General features: G+C 37.1%; 2 protein-coding genes across 6 annotated transcripts; one reads left to right on the forward strand and one right to left on the reverse strand.

Annotated features, from left to right (window-relative positions):
• The first annotated feature begins 499 nt into the window (after positions 1 to 499).
• On the forward strand, positions 500 to 6,900 carry LOC114295433 (myb-like HTH transcriptional regulator family protein). 5 transcript variants are annotated; one of them, XM_082888481.1, is made up of 9 exons: positions 520 to 964; positions 1,790 to 2,043; positions 2,344 to 2,454; positions 2,553 to 2,629; positions 2,719 to 2,761; positions 3,206 to 3,263; positions 4,080 to 4,149; positions 6,034 to 6,568; positions 6,846 to 6,900. In XM_082888481.1, exons 4-9 carry the CDS (start codon positions 2,582 to 2,584, stop codon positions 6,854 to 6,856), a joined length of 765 nt encoding a protein of 254 aa, XP_082744607.1. In that variant the 5' UTR covers positions 520 to 964; positions 1,790 to 2,043; positions 2,344 to 2,454; positions 2,553 to 2,581; the 3' UTR covers positions 6,857 to 6,900. The 5 variants fall into 5 exon arrangements, with proteins under 5 accessions (XP_082744604.1, XP_082744606.1, XP_082744602.1 ...); XM_082888478.1 differs by lacking the exon at positions 2,344 to 2,454 and having other exon boundaries at positions 500 to 964; XM_082888480.1 differs by lacking the exon at positions 2,344 to 2,454 and having other exon boundaries at positions 500 to 964; positions 3,215 to 3,263.
• Positions 6,901 to 9,021: 2,121 nt separating this feature from the next.
• LOC114295427 (Phosphoglycerate mutase family protein) lies at positions 9,022 to 19,372 on the reverse strand. The gene is made up of 5 exons (XM_028239651.2): positions 18,960 to 19,372; positions 17,928 to 18,027; positions 17,626 to 17,805; positions 17,004 to 17,121; positions 9,022 to 9,495 (listed from the first exon to the last, which is right to left on the reverse strand). The coding sequence occupies exons 1-5, from the start codon at positions 19,219 to 19,221 to the stop codon at positions 9,427 to 9,429; spliced, it is 729 nt and encodes a 242-aa protein (XP_028095452.2). The 5' UTR covers positions 19,222 to 19,372; the 3' UTR covers positions 9,022 to 9,426.
• Positions 19,373 to 20,374: the final 1,002 nt, after the last annotated feature.

A 20,374-nucleotide genomic window follows, 5' to 3' on the forward strand; every position in this document is an offset into this window, starting at 1 on the left:
TTTGATTCAAATCATGATTTCAAAACAGAATTGAGTTTTAAAAATTAAACCAAACGCTACCTTAATTTTTTGTGTGAGTTAAACCAAAGAAAATGATTGTTATTTTCTTTCAAATGATATGAACAAAATATCTGTATTATTTTTTATCTATAAAAACTAATGCTGTGTTTGGTTGAGGGATTTGGAAAGAAAAATAAAAAATATAGATAAAATGTAAATAAAATATACGTATATTTCATTTAATTCTACACACATTTTTCCTTTATAATTCTAAACTGTTCTCCAAATTTCCCAATCAAGGGATAAGTATAATTTTTTAAATATAGTAAGAGATGTGTACTAAACAAAAATTGAGGAGTGGCAGTGTAATTTACAGAAAAATTTAAATTACTAAAACAAGAAGATAATAAAACTAAATTTTTAATTAGAATATGAAACTCATTCAACTAATTCACCGTCGAGCCAATGAATTAAAGATAATTACTTAATTAATGAAAGTATGAAACCCACCAAATGACAAAAGTTAAAACAAAATTTGCAAAATTGTGCAGGTCAATGCCATTAAACTTTGAGAGAGAGAGAGAGAGAGAGAGAGAGAGAAAAGGAAAGGAGGAGAAAGAAAACGCAATCAGGTATCCATCCACACATCGCAAAGTGCCAAAGACCAACCAACAGCAACATGGACCGAATAATTAAACTAAATCAAAAATAATACGCTTTGTTTCTGGGCGTGAGGGCATTTTCTTAGAGCGATCTTTACATTACATCCATCCAGCTCCTAAAACCAAAACCAAAACCAAAAGCGAACAAATTTATTTGAACTTTGCAGGCAAAGCAAAAAGGGAAGGCAAACGGAAGGACTCTCTAACCAACCAGTTTGTGTATGGGTTCAAATTCAATTGTTATTTCTAAAACCAACCCCCGCCGATATCAACCAACGATCTCCTCGATTTTCCAGATCTGGGTATCTATGTTCTTTCTTTTTCTTCTTCTTCTTCTTCTTCTTCTTTTACTGACTATATATATATATATATATATATCACTGTGTTGTCTATGCTATCAGTCCGTCACTCGTGCCAGTCCGAAATATACAAATTATATGCTGTTCATCTGCTTGGCTTCGCCTTGTCCTTGGTCAACGCGGGGGTGTTGTGTTGTGTTGTGTTGTTGTGGAAGAAGAAATGACTTCCGACTTACTTGGTTTTTGGAGCAATTAAATGTCACCTGTTTGTTTGATTCCTCCCTTCCCTGCTGCCCTAATTTTAATGCCTCATCAAAGTTGGATTATTTTTATTCAACCAAAGCCAAAGCCAAAGCCAAAGCCAAAGCCCTAAATTAATTATCTCCTCTGTTTGCTTCGACCAAGTTGGAGTCTTTTCTGTTTTTTACCAACTCCTTTGGAGGATCTTAGTTACTTACCTTACCTTACCCGCCTTCTGCTCCTTGAAAGGCCTCCCTCTTGAAAATGTTTTGTTTTGTGTTGTGTTGTGTTGGGTTGTTCCTTAGGCCAACTCTTTTACTGTTTGAGCCCCTCATTCCAACAAACCCATTCTCTTTTCGGTATCCTTTGTTGAAGATGAATTTTTTGGTTACTTGATTACTGCAAAGGCATGCACGGAAGAAGCTAAGCTACTTGTTTATTACTTCTTCAACTTGTTCCCACTAATGGGGACGACGAGTGTCAAAATTGGTTGCTGGATGCAAAAAGTCTATCAATTTAACAACTTGTTCTCCAAATGCACATGATAGTTAAATACGAAGTCTTTAAATGTGTTCTTTGTGGTTGCAGTGACTCCGATTTACTTTTTGTGGACAAATGACAAATGTATCAACCAAAGGGCGTTTCTAGTTCAAGTTTAGTTTGCAACAACTCCGCAGCAGTCCATAGTCAGCAATTAGATTGTGGTGCCAGCACAATGGACCCCATGAATGGAGGCAACGGTCTTAACAATCCTAGTCTGGCCTCCAAGCAACGACTGCGTTGGACACATGAGCTTCATGAACGCTTTGTTGATGCTGTGGCACAACTGGGTGGTCCTGATCGTGAGTTATCTTGACCTTAATTTAGCTAACTTTGTTTCATTGCCACTATGTTGTTCATTCCCACTCCCACCCTAAAAAAGGAAAAATAAATAAATAAATAAATAAATAAAGTCAATTGTAAGAAAAATGGATATGTACTTGACATTTCCTTATCTCCAGCTTCTTTCTTATGATAATAAACAGTTCTTGTCAGTGACCAAGACGTTGCTGGATGTTCATGGACATTTAAGGGCTGCTTAAATGAATAGAGATAAAATAGCATGTTTGTTCTTAAACACTGGTGATTTTTCAATATGACAGATCTTTAGGTCTAGACTTGGCTTTCAGGTCAACTGGGTGAGTTTTTTGTGTGTAAAACATCTAAGAACTGGAACTTCTGAGAAGGTAGATCATTTCTCGAAGAAAACATAGGTGATTCAATTGAAAAATCAAACAACTTTTCACAGTTTAAAGTATTCTACGTAAACCATGGGAACATCTTAAGGTTCTATTTTTCTTTCTTTTTTCAGGGGCTACACCCAAAGGTGTTCTCAGAGTCATGGGTGTGCAAGGTCTAACAATTTACCATGTCAAGAGCCATCTACAGGTAAGTATTGTTTGGTTCTGTCCTGTCCAAATTTTATTTTATTTTTTTGTTCTTAGTGAGTTCCATTAATTCTGCTTTGTGACATGCAGAAATATCGACTTGCAAAGTACCTCCCAGACTCCTCATCTGATGGTAAATACATCATATTCTTATACTTTTTAAGGCAAAAGTAACACAGCCAACTATAACCCTTGTTATCTTTGCTGGACAATTAAGGCCTTGTTTGGCAAAGGCTATTTTTTGCTTTTTGGGATAAAATTCACAAAAAGACAAAATAGGCTAAAATAACCAATAAGACAAAATGTCACATTAAATCCATAATCATTTCACTTTTTTTCTCACAAACCTCACACCCAATTACAAAAAAATCCAAGCATCTTCCTAAACACAATTATTTTAGCCTACCAAAATAGCCAAAAACTAAAATAGCCTATTAAAATAGCCAGCTTCCCAAACGAGGCCCAAAGTAGATGGCTTTATTTATATTGTTGATTCTTCTATAATGATATCTGAAAATGGAACCTTCCACTAAAAGGATCATTATATTGATACTCTGCCTCTAATTGATAATGCAAGGGCAAAAAGTTGACAAGAAAGAATCTGGAGATATGCTTTCCAGTATGGATGGTTCATCGTAAGTAATTTTGCTTCCTTTCTTAGTGCTATCCATTTGCAGAAATAGACAAATTCATCATATTTGTATAAATGTTTTTAGAAGTTTATGACGCTAGATCGAATGCATCCCATAATAATAAATATCACAGACATGCAAGAGGTGTTAAACTAATTATTTGCTCTTCGCCAAAATGTGTTTGGAGATGGAAATTTCAGATTGGAAGATCTAGCAGTTTAATCTACTTCCCTTTTCTCAAATGGTCTCAAAATTTAGGGGAAACTACCAATAGGTCCCAATAGTTGGACTTAATTTCTATAAAATCCTATTGAAAATAAGTTCTAATAAAGCTAAAAATAATTTTTTGTGATGATTTTTGCATATGTCGCTAAAAATTAACAATTAGTGACTTTTTTTTGTCATGATTTTCATAAATTATTGCTAAAACTTATAACCAGTGACTTTTTTTATGACGAATTTGTCAAGCTGTCGCTGTAAGTTAAAAATTAGTAATATTTTTTTGTGACGATTTTTTTAAACTGTTGCTAAAAGTTATAACTAGTGACATTTGTTGTGACAAGTTTTAAACTATCGCTAAAAATTAACAATTAGTGACTTTTTAATAGTGTTGGATGAAAAACGACATTAATTCTCATAGGACTTTTTGAACAATAAGTTCACCTATTAAAATCGACACGGAAGCCTCCCCAAAATTTATTGTATAGTTGAGAACTTATAGTATGGACAAGGTTGCATAATGAAACATTGAGTTCTGTTTATGTAGCTCTCTAATGGGCTACTTGATTTGAGAAGGTAAGCGTTCTCATATGTTTGCAGTGGGATGCAAATTACTGAAGCACTGAAGTTGCAGATGGAGGTACAGAAGCGGCTGCATGAGCAATTGGAGGTATGTTTTCCTGTCCTTTTTGAGGAGACATCATTAACATTTTTTTTTTCCTTTTTATTTTATATTGGGAATCAACCAAGTTCATGGAGCATAACAACAAAATGAAAAGAACTCTGAATCTAAGTCACTAGGTACAAACCATACAATCATTAAGTATAATGGATGACACAACTATGGATATGAGATTTCTGTTTATACACCTGCCGCTGGATTGCTAGCTCATGATAGGTGTGCTAAATTCACCACAAATTCCCCACCAAACTTTTTTTTTTACCTGCATCAAAGCAGGTGGAGTATCCATGCTCAACATGGCTATATGATATAGACATTATTTGTACAACATGCAAGATGAAATTTTTAAAGGAGGATCTAGGGATATAGATTATTTATGGGATAGAATGTGTTATTTGGCGTCTTTTTGGGCCTCGGCAAGTCCTGTGTTCTGAGGGATTCCTCTTTTTTTGATTGCTTCAAATTGGGTGTCGGTTTGTGCTGTATAGTTGTGTAGTTTTGGTTGTCTTTTGGTGTGGTTGTCTTTTTGGATGTATTTTTTCTTTTTCATTGTGGAGGATGCCTTATCCTCTTCTCTTTGGCCTTGGGCCTTAATAAAATTTATCTTTTTGTTGCTGATCAAAAAAAAAAAAGATATAGACATTATTTGTACAACATGCAAGATGAAATTTTGGATACTTAAATGATGGAGCCATGTGACTTTGACCTTGTCCTTGTATATATCAATTAGAAATATCAGATGCCTAACCACCTACCCAAAGCCCAAAGTTTAGTACAGAATGCCAATACCATTGTGGAGAATTTTGGAACAGGTTTCAAAATGTGGAACACTTCCCTTCAAACTCCATGACACCTAATATAAAGACTTGAATTGTCCCTGATTCTTCTTAATTTTCTCTTCATCACAAACATCAAGAATCAATTTAGGCTTTTGATTGAATTGAGAGGTCTTTAGGGAATTAATTCTTTGGTGCTTGCTTTCATATAAACCACAATGGTACAAAACTTTGACAGCAATGCAGAAATTTAAAAAAAAAAAAGAAAGAAAGAAAGAAAGAAAAAGAGTCATGTCATTGAACAAGGGTTGTGGGCTAAGGTTCGGAGCGAGTGTTAATGTATTTTATATTTTAAGAAATATTTTTGTTGTTTAGTTGTAATATATTGTCGCTTGCACTATTAACATAAGCATAGAAAATTCTTATTACAAAAGTAACAATTCATCACTAATAACATATATATTTATCTTTTAATCCTTACAAAATCCAAATTGAAAGATCTATAAAAAAATTCCAAGAGGAAAGCCAAAATCTTGGATAAATATATGTTCGCTACATATTTCCGTTTGCCTTTGTCGCTTTTCATTTATTTCTTTGGGATTCATATGTTTGAGTGGTCCTATTCTAGTTGAAACCGCAATATTATCTTACGTGGAATGCAGTTCTAACAAGATTCTTACTTTGAACCATGGAATCACGATTTTAAAGTGGGAAGGTCACCCCTAGTAGGAAATTCCTGCATCTAAAGGTGGAGGTTTTCTGCCAAGACGTTTTTTCAATCTAATTTTTTGTGGGCTGGTTTTTTGTTTCTACACAGCGAAGGCCATGAAATATGGTGCAGAGACCAGGCAGATATCACCTGACCTACTTTCTTTGTGTCTTTTACACTATGAATACTCATGCTGGTATCTGTGGATACAGGAAGCAGTTCATGCCTATATGTTATTTAGAATTGTCCAACTGACGGTGTGACTCTAGGGCACGACAAGAAATAGTTATCCTTTGTTTTCACATTTAGTTGTCATAAGAATACCAGTTTTTATTTTTTTGTGAGCTAATGTTTAACCAAAATATTTTTAAATTTAAATTACAACAGGTGCAGAGGCAGCTACAATTGCGCATAGAAGCCCAAGGCAAGTACTTGAAGAAGATAATTGAAGAGCAACAACGACTCAGTGGAGTTCTCTCAGAAGTGCCTGGCTCAGGGGTCTCTGCCCCAGCATCAGGTGACAACTGCCCAGAATCGGACAATAAGACTGACCCAGCAACCCCTGCCCCAACTTCTGAGTCTCCACTGTTGGACAAGGTTACCAAGGAACGTGCCCCAGCCAAGAGCCTTTCTGTTGATGAATCGTTCTCTTCTCATCATGAGCCACTTACACCAGATTCTGGTTGCCATGGCAGCTCTCCAACTGAGAGCCCAAAAGGTGAGAGGCCAGTGAAGAAGCAACGAGTGATCATGGGTGCTGGAGCATATGCTAAACCAGAGATGGTGCTTACACACCAGATATTGGAGTCGAGCTTAAGTCCACCCTACCAGCAACCCCACTCAGTCTTCCTGGCCAGAGAGCAGTTTGATCATTCATCAGGAATATCCATTGGCAATGAAGATCAGCTGGAAAATGTTTCAGGTAGCAATCTATAGTACGTGTATGCTGCATGTTATTTACATTTCAGGATTCTCAGTTTGCGTTATATGTGTAGTTTCCTGAAGAACGTATATACTTTTTCATTAGGTGAAGGAACCTTGTTGGTTTTAGATGTGTATGAGATTATTCAGTTTCGAGAGACTCGTCTTCTGAATTTCTTTAAACCATGTCGTTTCCATACACAAGGTCTGATTGAAGATGTGAAATTTACTTCTTTTTTTTTTTTTTTTTTTTTTTTTTGGGACTGTCAAATGGACAGGAATTTGGTAATTGGTGCTGCATCATGAATACATGGTTTTGATGTTGATGGGAAATTGTGATGAATGGTGCATAGTGTTTGTTAGAGCAATCTTGCCTTGTTGAGGAAAAGTGCAAACCAAGAGGGGTTATTCCTTGTCAACTTATGAAATCATTATTCAAAGATGATTTAGACAACTAGTGGTAGATAAATGTGTGTATGCCTATGTATATATAAATAGGAACTTAATATACAGTGATGTATAATGTAAATAAGAATTCACAGGAGCGTGATACATAGAGGTTTACTATGAAAGTATGGACTCATTGATATTGGTAGAGTTTTTGTGCCTATATTCAAGTCTAGGCATAGGACGAGTAGATGAGTGTTTTAGCATAGATGATGGATGATGTGTATATGCGCATAACAAGATGTTTGTAGGATCACATGTACACATGCACTATGAATGTAGATGAGCATTTGTGCATTTATTGTATTTGTATATGCACACATTCTTATTTGGGGTAATGTAATGGGTAGAGGTGCCAAACAGGCTAATTTAGGCGGGTGAGAATCTAAACCAACCCATTTGATAAACAGGTTTAAGCGAGTTGGATTGTATTACTAGTCGAACAAATTTACCTGACCAACCCATTTAATATATAAAACTCATTTTGATGATGTTAGGGTGGATGTGGAGGTTGTGATCATGGGTCGTGGTGGTGAAGATGGTGGTGTTGGAAAATGAAAGAGATGTTTGCTATAATGAACGGTAGATGATGATACTGGGAGATTATGGCCCATTGTGGCGCCTAGCCCAGTCTAGGTCACACCTCACCAACTAAGCCTAGCCCAGCCGAAGCAGGGGCATGGCAGCCTGGTTGGCAAGAATGACTTGAGGTTCAAGTCTGCCGACTCCACTTGGTAGGCCTAGACCCACTTCCATAAAAAGTTGATTGGTTAGGTATAATGATTGAACGATGTTAGGGAAAGAACATGTCAACCAGTAGTTCAGTCGTGTCAAACGGTACAAAACCAAAGTGGCAATTGCTGAATGGGGGACAACGGATACCTTTGGAGAATGATTTGGACCAAACATCAAGGTACACACAAATGAACCCGTCCCCATGCACACACGGAGGATATTCCAATTTTCTAACTAGATCGTCGGAGGGTCTGGGAGGAACACCACTGGTGCACGAACCCAGACTGGTTTTGCAAGTAACCTAGAAGGGTACAACCAATGGATTATTCCCTGTAAATGTATGGTCATTGAGGTACTAAAACCATCAGTAAGCTTTATTAAATAGTAGCCAACCAAGTTTGTGGAGTTTGGGAAGTGTTCTCGTAGCCAAGATCAATCCCCAATCATGCCTTTATGATAAGATGTTTGCACTACACAAATGTACAAGATCAATCCCCAATCATGCCTTTATGATAAGATGTTTGGACTACTCAAATGTACAAGAATTTATAATGGTTGTCTTAAAATGATTGAAAGGCAATAAATCTCTAAATGAAATGTTGGTCAATGAAGTAGGTTTTGAAGGAAATTTTTGTGATTCTTATGATTTTTTTTTTTTAAATTTTTTTTTTTAAGAAGTAGAAATATAGGCAATATTTTAAAAGAAAAATATAGTACAAGAACAACGAAAAGAAAAAATCTATTACAAACAACAAAAAATCTCAAAGAACAGTCGCAGCTTGAGAAAACCACAAATTTATTGGCAGATGTGGCATGGGCTCCAACCTATGGATGGAAGGTCTACTCTTGCCATCACCGAAGATGTCGTCCGCCATCGCCGCTACTCGAACTCTACTGTTGTTGCCGCTGCACCAGAAGGTTGAAGCTTATGAACCCCACAATAGCAAAAAACCATTGGGAAAAACCAAAAATCTATGTTAAAAATAAAGAAATACCACAAAATCCCTATTCCTAACATAAAAAACTCGGATCTACACTCTAGAAGTGTGAAGGAGGTCTCCGGACTGTCGCCAAAACTCGGTCGAAAATCTCATAGAGAAGCTCTCGCCTCTCTCTGGAGCTCGATTCTTATGCTGTTGATGATGTTGGTTTCTTTAAATAGGCATGCTGCTTGGTTGGGGGTGGGTGTGGGGGGGATAAGTTTCTCGGTGACAATAGAAAAGCCGTGGTTTCATTGAGTTGGATACTCTTTGTTCATCATCCTGCATCCAATGATTTAAAAGTTCACTGATCTAGTTCATGTAATAAATTGACAATTTGATCACACTAACATAATTGTAGGTAATGATCTGTTCCACATCACAACTGTTAATTCAATAAATCTTTAGCAAGTTGACAATATGACCACCAACACAATCTTTGACACAGGGCTACAGAACACAATCTAGTAAGAAGCAGAGGTATAAAAACAACCATTTTTTTAAAAAAAAACTTTTGCAAGCCATATATAATAAACTATCGCCTGCATAAGCGAATGCATCCAAATTCACTCAACTTTGGTTTCCACTCCTTGCCTATCTCACAAATTGCTTGTCAAGTTTGAAAATTTGTATTCAGCCCTATCATAAGTAAGGCCTGGTATTTTGGAAGTAGTGGTACTCATAACTGAACACAATCCTACAAATTAGAATTTGGCTTCACTATGCCCTGGAGCTTCCACCCACCAAATCCTGCCAAAGAAAATGCCTGCAATTGAAAGACGATGATGGGTTAGACAGGGAACCAGAAAAAGTAGACAAGATTTCAATTCTGCCCATTTAATACAACAAAAGCAGATAAAAGCATCTGCCGTCCACCCTTTACTATCCAAAAAATTTCAATGAAGTCCAACTATTCAGTGAGTACCTATATTTCTGTTTTTACCCTCTGATCACTTCAGCATATACACAACAACAACAACAAAAAGAGAGTACACACATTTTTTTTTTTATGAGCATCAACAAAAATTTTATTTAAAAAAGAAAAATGAAAGAGGACAAGAAGTCCTCATACAAAGAAGGAGAAAGAACAAAACAAAAGCACAAAACTCCTACATGTAGGTATGGCAAACAGCAACCCAATCCCTAGAGATCAAGAACAAGGGAACTCCTTTAAAAGGAGGTGATACAAATGCCCAAAACGAAGCCAAGTATACCATCCTATCCCACAAAGCCTCTACGTTTGATTCCTTGCCATCAAAGAGTCTTGCATTTCTCTCCAACCATATAGTCCAGAAAATCTCAAAAACAATACTTGACCACAATGTTTTGGCTCTTTTGGTGCCCCCAAACCCTTTGAACCTAACAAGGAGCATTAGAATGCAGTCCCGCGGAGCAACCCACTAATCATCACATAAGCCGAAAAGACACTGCCATAATAGAAAAGCCACTGGGCAATGAAGGAATAAATGATCCGCTACATCCGAATCCCTCTTGCACATCACACACCATTGAGGGCAAAGAGAGTGATTATGCCGCCTTCTTTGGAGAACACCATTAGTTGTGACACTCCTTTGAGCTAAAGACCACATGAAGAACTTCACTTTATGAGGGGCAACCGTTTTCCAAATTTTCTTATGAATAGGAAGCAAAGAAATAAAAAGATTATCTATAAGCTTATCAAAAAAGGATTTACAGGAAAAGACCCCTGAAGAACTAAGATTTCATCCCCTAATGCCATGAGAGGAAGATAGAGATATCCCATGAAGCAAGCAAGACCAACAAAGATACCAACTCAGCCACCTCCTCCCTATCATTTAAGTTCCTAAGGAAATCAAAATTCCAAGAGATGGGTGCCATAGAAGAGCATGCCACCGACGCTATCGAAACATTCCTAGAACGAACCAACCGATAAAGAAGAGGAAAAGCTCTATCAAACGACATATCCCCTACCCACACATCCTCCCAAAAACGGATGCTCACCCCATTCCCCACTGTCAATGAAAGGAAATTAGACACAAGTGGATACAAGTGAGAAATGGACTTCTACGAAGAACGACAATTGCCTCTATTAACCACATTAGAATCTCTACCATTGGGTTGAACACCATACTTGCTCTCGACAGCTAAACATATCAAGCGAGATATCCCCTACCCACACATCCTCCCAAAAACGGACGCTCACCCTATTCCCCACTCTCAATGAAAGGAAATTAAACACAAGTGGATACAAGCGAGAAATGGACTTCCACGGAGAATGACAATTGCCTCTATTAACCATATTATAATCTCTGCCATTGGGTTGAACACCATATTTGCTCTTAACAACTAAACACCATAGCAAATCACTTTCAACGAGAAATCTCCACAACTACTTGCCCAAGAGAACAATGTTCCTAGCGATGATATTTCCTATAGCCAGACCCCCTTTATCCCTAGAAAGTGAAACAACCTCCCAATTAACCAAATGAACCCTTTTACCCTCGTCACACCATTCCCAAAGAAAATCTCTCATCAATTTCTCAATTTTCCTCGCAATGCTAATTGGAATCTTGAATGTGGAAAATAAATAAATAGGAACAAAGCCTAATACAGACTGTATCAAAGTATATCTCCCTCCCTTAGACAACAAAGCTCACTTCCATACCTCAAATCTTTTCCTAATTTTGACAAGAACATGCTCCCAAAAGGACGCCACTCTAGGATCTCCCCCCAATGGAAGCCCCAAGTATTTGATAGGAAAAAATTCAACGGAACATCCTAATATATCCGCCACCCTTTGCACATAGCTCTCTCCCAGATTAATACCCACAACACTATTCTTGCTAAGATTGACCTTGAGTCCCGACACAATTTCAAAAATTTTCAGAATCTTTAGCAAACAACTCACCTTACTTTCCTTCTTTGATGAAAAAAATATAATATCATCCGCAAACTGTAAATGAGTGACTCCAATCCTATCCCTCCCCACCACAAATCCCTTAATAACACCCTTATCCTTAGCTATATCAATAATCCGACTCAACACATTAACAACTAAAATAAACAAAAATGATGATAAATGATCACCCTAACTTAGACCCCTAGATGCTCAAAAAGAGTCCCCAGCCTTACCATTCACAATGACCGACATATTGCAAGACGACAAACACCCCTAAATCCACATTCTCCACCTAGATCCAAACCCCTTCCTTTCCAAAACAAAATCCACAAAGCCCCAATCAACATGGTCATACACCTTCTCAAAGTCAACCTTAATGACAACACCCTCCTTATGTAACCCTCTATACTCCTCAACAACCTCATTTGCCACTAAGATTACATCCAATATCTGTCGTCCCTACCTCCAAATTTTTAATAAAATTCTTCCTCCTCTTTCCCGATGCAACCCTATGAAAAAATCTAGAATTGGTATCACCCTTTTTAGCCCATTTCAACTTAGCTCTTTGTCTCCAAAAAATCTGTCCCTAAAAACAAGCTCTTCCAACTTCATTCTGAGCAATGATCTCTTATCCCTCAAAACCCCAAATAAACCCTTCCCAGACTCCTTTGCATCTAATTCCTCAATATCCCGAACTAACTCCGCGTTCACCTCATTTAGATCACCAAAAACTTCACGCTTCCAAACCTTTAAATTATCCTCGACCCCTTTTAGCTTTTGCATAAACATAAAACCCTTCCACCCATGGACTCTACAACTTTCCCACCAATCCTTAAAATTCGCCTTAAAAGATCGATTTTCCAACCACATATTCTCGAATCTAAAGGGGGTAGGACCCCATTTAAAAGGACAGCTCTTAAGAATCACCGGGCAATGGTCTGACATAACTCTTGGCCCTACCTCTTGCCTTATATCAGGAAATAACTCCTCCCACCCTAGAGTATGAAGAAACCTATCCAATCTACAACACACAAGATTTTCCTGAAGATTGGACCAAGTAAACCGAGCATTACTCAAGGGAGGGTTGAGCAACTCATAATCCCTTATAAAAGAGTTGAAATCCCGCATACTCCTATTTGTGGAAACCTCATTGAGTTTTTTCGAAATAAGCCGAACCACATTAAAATCCCTGCCGCCCACACACCAATTAGGGGAACAAAGCCCAAATAATCCCACCAACTCCTCCCATCATTCCTGACGACTACTAGGCCTATTGGGACCATAAACCCTCGTCAACCACCATTCCTTGTTATACCGATTCCTAAACCTAATGGACAATGAAAACACCTCAACAACTATCTCACACTCCGATACAACTTTCTCATCCCACATAATCAAAATTCCCCCTGATCTCCAGCTAGAAGCCAAAACAGCCCATCTCCTAAACGTGGTCCCCCAAACACTCCTAATGAAACCTCTATCACATTTCTCACACTTTGTCTCTTGAAATATCACTATATCTGGTTAATGAATTTTCAAAACCACTTTAATTACCACCATTTTCCTACAAGACCGTAGTCCTTTAACATTTCAACTCAAAATCTTCATTGAGAACCAACATCACCCTTTGTCTCTTTCCTTTGCCCCTCATAATTAATGCCACTTTCAAGATTTCTTAATTCCCTCATCCCCTGCCCCGAGCTTCTATGACTACTACCAGACTTAGATACAAACCCCACACTCCTAGACCTAGACTTCTTCCCATTCTTCCTAACTAGGGACAAACCAAGAGTGTCAAGTAATTGTGTAAAGTGAGGCACATCTCCCTCCTCCAAAGGGAAAGACACATACTTACTCATTTTCCTCAACCACTTTTCAGATTCATTGCCATCATTCTCAAGAATATCATTCCTCTCAAGCCTATGATTAGTAGACACTACAATCGAAAGATTATCCTATGACTCTCTTCTTTTGAAAGGTTTCGACAGTGGCTTCACCCGAACTGTGATTGAGCCTACACCCGTCGTAACCTCAATGGTTGATGGTAAAAACTCAGAATCAGATCCCCTCACTTTCAATCTTGCCTCGAAAAGATTTTCAAAATTCTTGGTTTTGTTATCCACTTCTAATAACCCTCCATAGCTCGCCCCAATCCTTTCGAATGGCATATCATTCCATAGATTAAATGGCAAATTGCAAATAGCAATCCATCCTCCATATGAGGCAATAACGTTAAAACACCTATGCTTTTCATCTGACCATCTCTCCATCGTCATTGCGATACCCTTATCAAAAAATTGCAAACCTTTATTCCCGTAGAACACAGCCGTTTCCATGGTGTTGGTGAAAAACAGAGCTCGATTCAATTGGAAGGGACGAAGTTTAATGTGTGTAAAAAAAGAGTACACACATTAATCCATATGTATGTATACAGTTGTTTTGCCATTTAAGTCCGAATGTTACCCTTCCTCTTTACTCTTTCAACATCAAATTTCCATTTTTGTTCCTCACCATCATCCTTAATCAAAAGTTAAGCAATAGCATGTGTTTACTTCGTCACTCAGAACTTACTATCATATATTTCACCAGGAACATCGACTCATGTTCATTTATGGTCTTTTGTAGTTGTACAATCCAAGTCTTCATTACTGAAAACAATTGAACAACTCATAATTCCATACTAAATGTCCACCAAAACTAGAAGAGATGTCTAAATCATCTAACCACATAATTTTAAGAATGCAGAGTTTTATTGGTAAAGGAAAAATATATGTTGCACCAATTTAAATGTTGGGCGTATCAATCTGGAGGTTGTGGATTGAAACATGAGGAGAGCCACTTTATGCAAATAATGCTAAAAGATAGATTTGTATCCATTCTACCTCTCCCATACCTCCATCCAATGACTAAACGGGGTGTACTTTTTTACAATCTAAATGTTCTCTGTGTTTGAGCAAATTGTTAAAGGGAATTACAGAGCCAAACAGCACATCAGGGGCAATGTTTGACAGCTAGGAATCTATACTATGCAATGTGGGACACGTAGGAGGAAAACTCTCCTACTAGCAGTGAGTCCAAAACTAATATACAATAATCGAGCTTTTGAGGCTGATTTTAGTTTGTTTTTGTTGCTGAAAGGTTGGTAGAAGTATTGGATCTTTAAAGGTTTGAATGGGGTGACCAAAGAATCAGGTTTTGGGGGTGACAGAGAGGACATTTGGACTCTGATTTGAGGTTGTTCTGAGCACTGTGAGCAATAACTTAGGGACAGGCTGTATTAATTTTGGTATTGGATTGTTGGACCAAACTTAAAATTTAATGTCCTTTTTTTAAATTACCAGAAATTAAACTTAAAAGTGATTTCCACTCCACATAGCTCTAACCCAGTCAACCTCCTCTGATCCTATTGTGCTCCAATCTTCATACGCCCTCCATTACCAATGACCAATGGTTGAAGCGATAAAACTATGCAGTGAGTGTTCTATACAAAATACTTAACCTAGAATGTACCTACAGTAGATCAAGTTAATGATGGGATCCACACAGAACACTCACCATGTAGGGTTTATAACTCTCAAGAATGCAAAAATTGATGTATCTCAAGTGTCTCATTCCCTAATCACAGAAAAGAGTATTTTTATATGTAAGAGAGTCCAAAACCAATCAGGAAACAAAGTGCTTAAATTTTCGCATGCCCACTCGAACCCTATAGAGAAAGTGATGAGCAAACCTCCCTGCATGTTTCTGATGTGAGACTGTCGCATGCCCACATAGGTTGTGTTTATATCATCTCAATTAGACATACTTTCGTCCAAGTGATGCTTGAAGAAGCTAGAGCCATTTCAAAAGTCATTTTGAGTTTTATGTAGGTATTTCCTGCGTGGGACAACTTTTGTGGACACGTGAAGGATAACTGATGCTGGACATGTTGGGATGGGGCTTACACGTGTTAGCTGCAGTCCAAGCAAAACATCATGAGGACGCTAAGTCTATCCCACTTCCGCAATACTTCACCACAAGGCTGTCAGTCAAGATATGCATCACGAATACTAATGCTACTGTAGTCTTCATGTGTGACTTGATTTATGGCAGTTCAAAGCGCACTACTCAAGCACCTAAGCCAAATAGGTAGGGTTTAGGCATGTCAATGTGTTTGGTATGCGCTGCGGACCTACGCTCCAAGTTGCCGTTGGCTAGTCCTACTGACAGAGAGGGACCACACCACTGGGCTTGTGTACAAAGTCCCGAGGATCAAGACAAACACTAATGTAATGATATGCTCTGACACATTCCACAGAATATTCTAACATAATTCTAGAATAACCAGAAAGTTGGTTACAACTTACAAGTCACGTGACGGAATAGAAGATGGTACCCCTTAATTCAGGGAACATTCATTCATCTCCTCCTTCATACATCAGAGAGGTCATCCTTGAGGTCACACATTCCTTGAGCTTTGTCCTTGGGGTCCTTGGTACTGCACTGTCCCTCTCTCTCTCTCTCTCTCTGTGGATTGCTTCTCCTCTCTCCTAGTCTCTTCTTGGGCTCATGGTATCTGCGTGTTCAACCACTCACTAGCAAACCTTCAACCATCAGATCCTCCCCGTATACACCTTACATTAACTCTTTCACAATTTTCACTCGAATTTTAATCATATGATATGACCTAACAAGTAGCAATTATTGAAGAGCTGATTTACGTTGTGTATGTTCTACCACAATGAATTTATTCATTACCAGTTCAATCCAAACATTGCTTTTTGCTTAGCTCGTGTCTTGCATCATATTTTACTGTACAACTTTATTAGAGGCCATAAAATAACTAACAACTTATTTCCTTTTAAGTAGTGCAAAATGATCCTTCTCCTGAAAAGGAGTGCCTTAAACTTGTAATCAATTAAGTTTATTCACAAAGAAATGCAAATGGAAAAAAGGCCAACAACTTCATTGTAGAAAGATTTTTCATATAATAAATTTGATTGACTTGTTTCCTGAAATCAACTTTTGATAGAAAAACCCTCCAGATTCATGGCACTTAAAAGGGTCTAACGACCAGTGTAATATATCAAACATGCAATCGCAAGACGGATTCCATGTTCCTTGGGCAGGCACCCCCAACTTTTAGTGGATTGCACAAATTCTACGTGGTTTGTATCTACTGAAATTCTTTGCTGACCTATAGTTATGAATCAATATAAATGTCTAAACAGTGTAAAACTCTTGGCTGCATGATAACTCGAATCCCTAGATAAAAATTTATTTTCTCAAATTTCTCCATAAATGAAACATAGAATAGATTTCTAAAAGTGCCAGAGCACATGTTCAAATCACACTTGATAAATGACATATGCATAATGTCACTAGTCAAAACAAATTGCATGAAATATGAGCTTAACCTCTTCCCACGATTTCCCAGTAGCTTCAAGCAAAGCAGCATTGCAAGTCTTCAGCTCTATGGAGGTGCCTGAGAACATTGAGGCTGCCTCCTCCCATCCTCTGTTATGTCCCATACACCTGTACATTTAACTTTCTGTCAAAATTCTTAATGAACTTTTTTATATATTTCTATATAAATTATGTGAGAAAAAAAAAACTAATAAGACAGAGATAAGAAAAAACAAAGGAAAAAACAAGTGAGAATATTAGTATCTACACCTGTATAGTCCTACTTGCTTCCTACACAAGTACATTCTAAAACTAAATAAATTAGATTGTTATTGAAAAGACATCTATTGTCAAGACATGACAAGGGTCATCAGAGGTCCCATGGAGATGATAGTTGCTATTGAAAAAAATGAAACCATATATGGAAATGTCAATTTAAATAAAAATTTAAAATCACAGCTAAGTAGACTAATTACAAAAACTATACAAGTTTACTGAATTCATTTGACATACTATGTAAAACACACCAAGAGTTTCTTTTCCATTTGCCATCAAGATGCACCCTTAATACACACAAATACCTCACCTATTAAATGGAACTCCAAACAAGCTGTTACAGTCAGCAGAACTCACATAACTGTAAGTATCTTGTCCCTTGAAAATTTACAGATGGCATGTTGAAGGTGCTCAGCTGTCTGTCCATCCATTGCTGCAATTGAATAAAAGCTCGAAATGAAATGTACCTCAGCTTCCAAAAATCCTCTCACTTGCTCTTGCATAGTTTTAAGTGTTTCCTTTGTTCGCACTGCATCACTACACCAAGACACCAGTAGAGAATTTCCGATCCAATGATGAACTATTCACTCATTGTACACAAGTCAATCTAGCCTTATGGGGTCATCTGTACTGTGCAAGTATTTCTAGAGAATCCTAACCTGGACAAAATAAGCTCAGGAATCCAACCCAACTGCTGGAGCTTGTGTGAAACTTCAATAGCATCAGCTTGTCCCGCTTTACTCAAAGGGCGATCATGATCTTTGCAAGATAAAGAAGGAAGCAGGTATCAAGAAGCCTGACACGATTTTGGTTATCAAAACAATAAAAAGAAAAATGCATGAAATGAGTTTACCTCTAAGCATTTTTGCTCACCTTTTTTATTTTTTATTATTTTTTTATTTTTTTATTTTAAAGTGGTTAAAGTGTTTACGAGGTGACTTTGCAATGAAGTGTAACGATTAATTAGACAAAAAAAAAAACAAAAAAACAACAACAGGAGTCCTCATTTACAAATATCAGTAGTTGTGTCTCAGTTGCCACCAGTGCAAGTGAAACCGTCTAATAGCAAAATAAGTGACAAATGTCCATTTGGAATACAAGAACACAGAGGATTTCAAAATCTAAGTCATATCATGCTTTTCATCCTTCTCTATACCGTGGATGGTATTTTTATATAATAGTCATTTATAATTAAAAAATCTTTACCATGGAAAACAAAGAGGAGAAGAAAATATGAGAGAAATGAAGATTTTGATCGAATGACCATTCCATTCTGTTTCATTGCAGTGAGCCAACACAGCTTAGTTCTTGTTTTTCATTATTCCTAATCACTTCATTAAAAAAAAAATGATTTATTAGGAAGTAAGAGTGAAAAGGAAAACGGTGTTCCTTGTCACTTTCTGTTCCCGTATCAATTCCTAAGTTCAAAGCAAACATAAGGCTGTGTTTGATTGGAGGAGGAATTCGGGAATGGAAAAGGCAAGGGGACTACATGTCACACACCTTTCACCTATCTTTTTCCTTTCCATTTCCCAATCCTCCCCAAGTGCTCCAACAAAACACAGCACAGCATAAAGGGATAAGAAGGAGGGAGGGAGGCATTATCAACAACAAACACATTTTCCAGAGGCAGCGCAAAAGAGAATCGAAATAAGGGGGAGAGGTAGGGAGGGAGGGAAGAAAGGGGATACCTCGCAATGAACGATCATCCCATGAACTCTTCGCATGACGAAGCAGGATTAGGCGGCGAGCAACAGACTCCGAACGAGCCTCCTCTGAAGTTTGAGCTTCGGCGACGGTGGTCGTCTCAATTACGAGAGATCGAGTGGATCGTGTTCGAGGGGAAAGAATAGGGAAGAAGAGGGTCGGCGAGGAGGAGTAGGATAATGTTTTGGATAATGAAGGCAAAAAAGGGAAAATATTACCGACCGCGGCGTTCATCATCATGATCATGTTGTTGGTGATGGTGTGCTAGTTTTAGTTCTTTATTTGTTAATTCATTCAGATTCAGGGCTCAAAAGATGAAAACAGGATCAACCATACAACCCAACCCAACCCAAGCCTCCCTCCCTACTAGTTCACTTTCATCTCGCTTAGTGTCGTTGGGAATTGATCATTTTAATTATTATTTTTATATTAAAATTAATAAATAAAAATTTAGAAAAATTGTTGTAATAATTTGTAGTAACTTTTCTCTAAAAGTCTAAGGTAGCGTTTAGTAAAATTTTAAAATTATGATTTGAGAATAGAATTATATTTTGAGTTTGTGAGTTTTGAAATTATAATTTTAAAAGAGAAAATTTGTTTGATTATGAGTTTTAAGAAGAGTTTTGAAAATTCGATTGAAAATTTTATTCAAAACTCATAACCAAACGTACAACTCAAAATTCGATTGAAAATTCTATTCAAAACTCATAACCAAATTATTTTTAAAATTCAATTCTAAAAAATAACTATTGAAAAAATTTATTTAAATTTTTTTTCACATAACAGTGTAAAAAAAAAAAAAAAACACCACTGTTCTGGTCAACCGGCCAGACGTCCGGGAGGACGACCGTGTACATCCAAAAATTCAAAAACTGTCCGGGCGGACGACTAGTAGACCAAATTTTGAAATTCAAAATTTAAGTATTGGAAGGAGCTTTCAAAAGTGGATGCAAAATTAATTTTTAAGAATTATATCCGAACACAGCACTCAAATATGGGTGTAAAATAATGATTCTACACTAAACTCAACCTAAGTTTTCAAACAGGGTCTTATTTGTATAGGTATACCTTGCCCATTTTGATTTTAAATTGTTAAAATTAGACTTAATAGTTCTTTTATTTAATACAAAGCTTTTTTATTTTAGAAGTTTGTATGAAACGGTTTGATAGAGTTTCTGCTTATAATTTATTAAGTAAAAATAACATAATTGACTTAAAAAGAAAAAAAAAACCACTAATTTCTAAAAGCTAAGCGATGGATGCTTTTGGCTTTTGTTTTTGAATTTCCAACTTTTAAGCCTCGTTTGGAAATATGCTATTTTAGTAATTTTTAAATTTTTTAGCTAAAATATAAAATAAAAAAATTAGTATGTTTGGAATGACTTTTTGATTTTTTACG

This window comes from Camellia sinensis, chromosome 9 (genome assembly GCF_055761805.1).
Source record: "Camellia sinensis isolate YWXY chromosome 9, ASM5576180v1, whole genome shotgun sequence".
Taxonomy (NCBI): domain Eukaryota; kingdom Viridiplantae; phylum Streptophyta; class Magnoliopsida; order Ericales; family Theaceae; genus Camellia; species Camellia sinensis.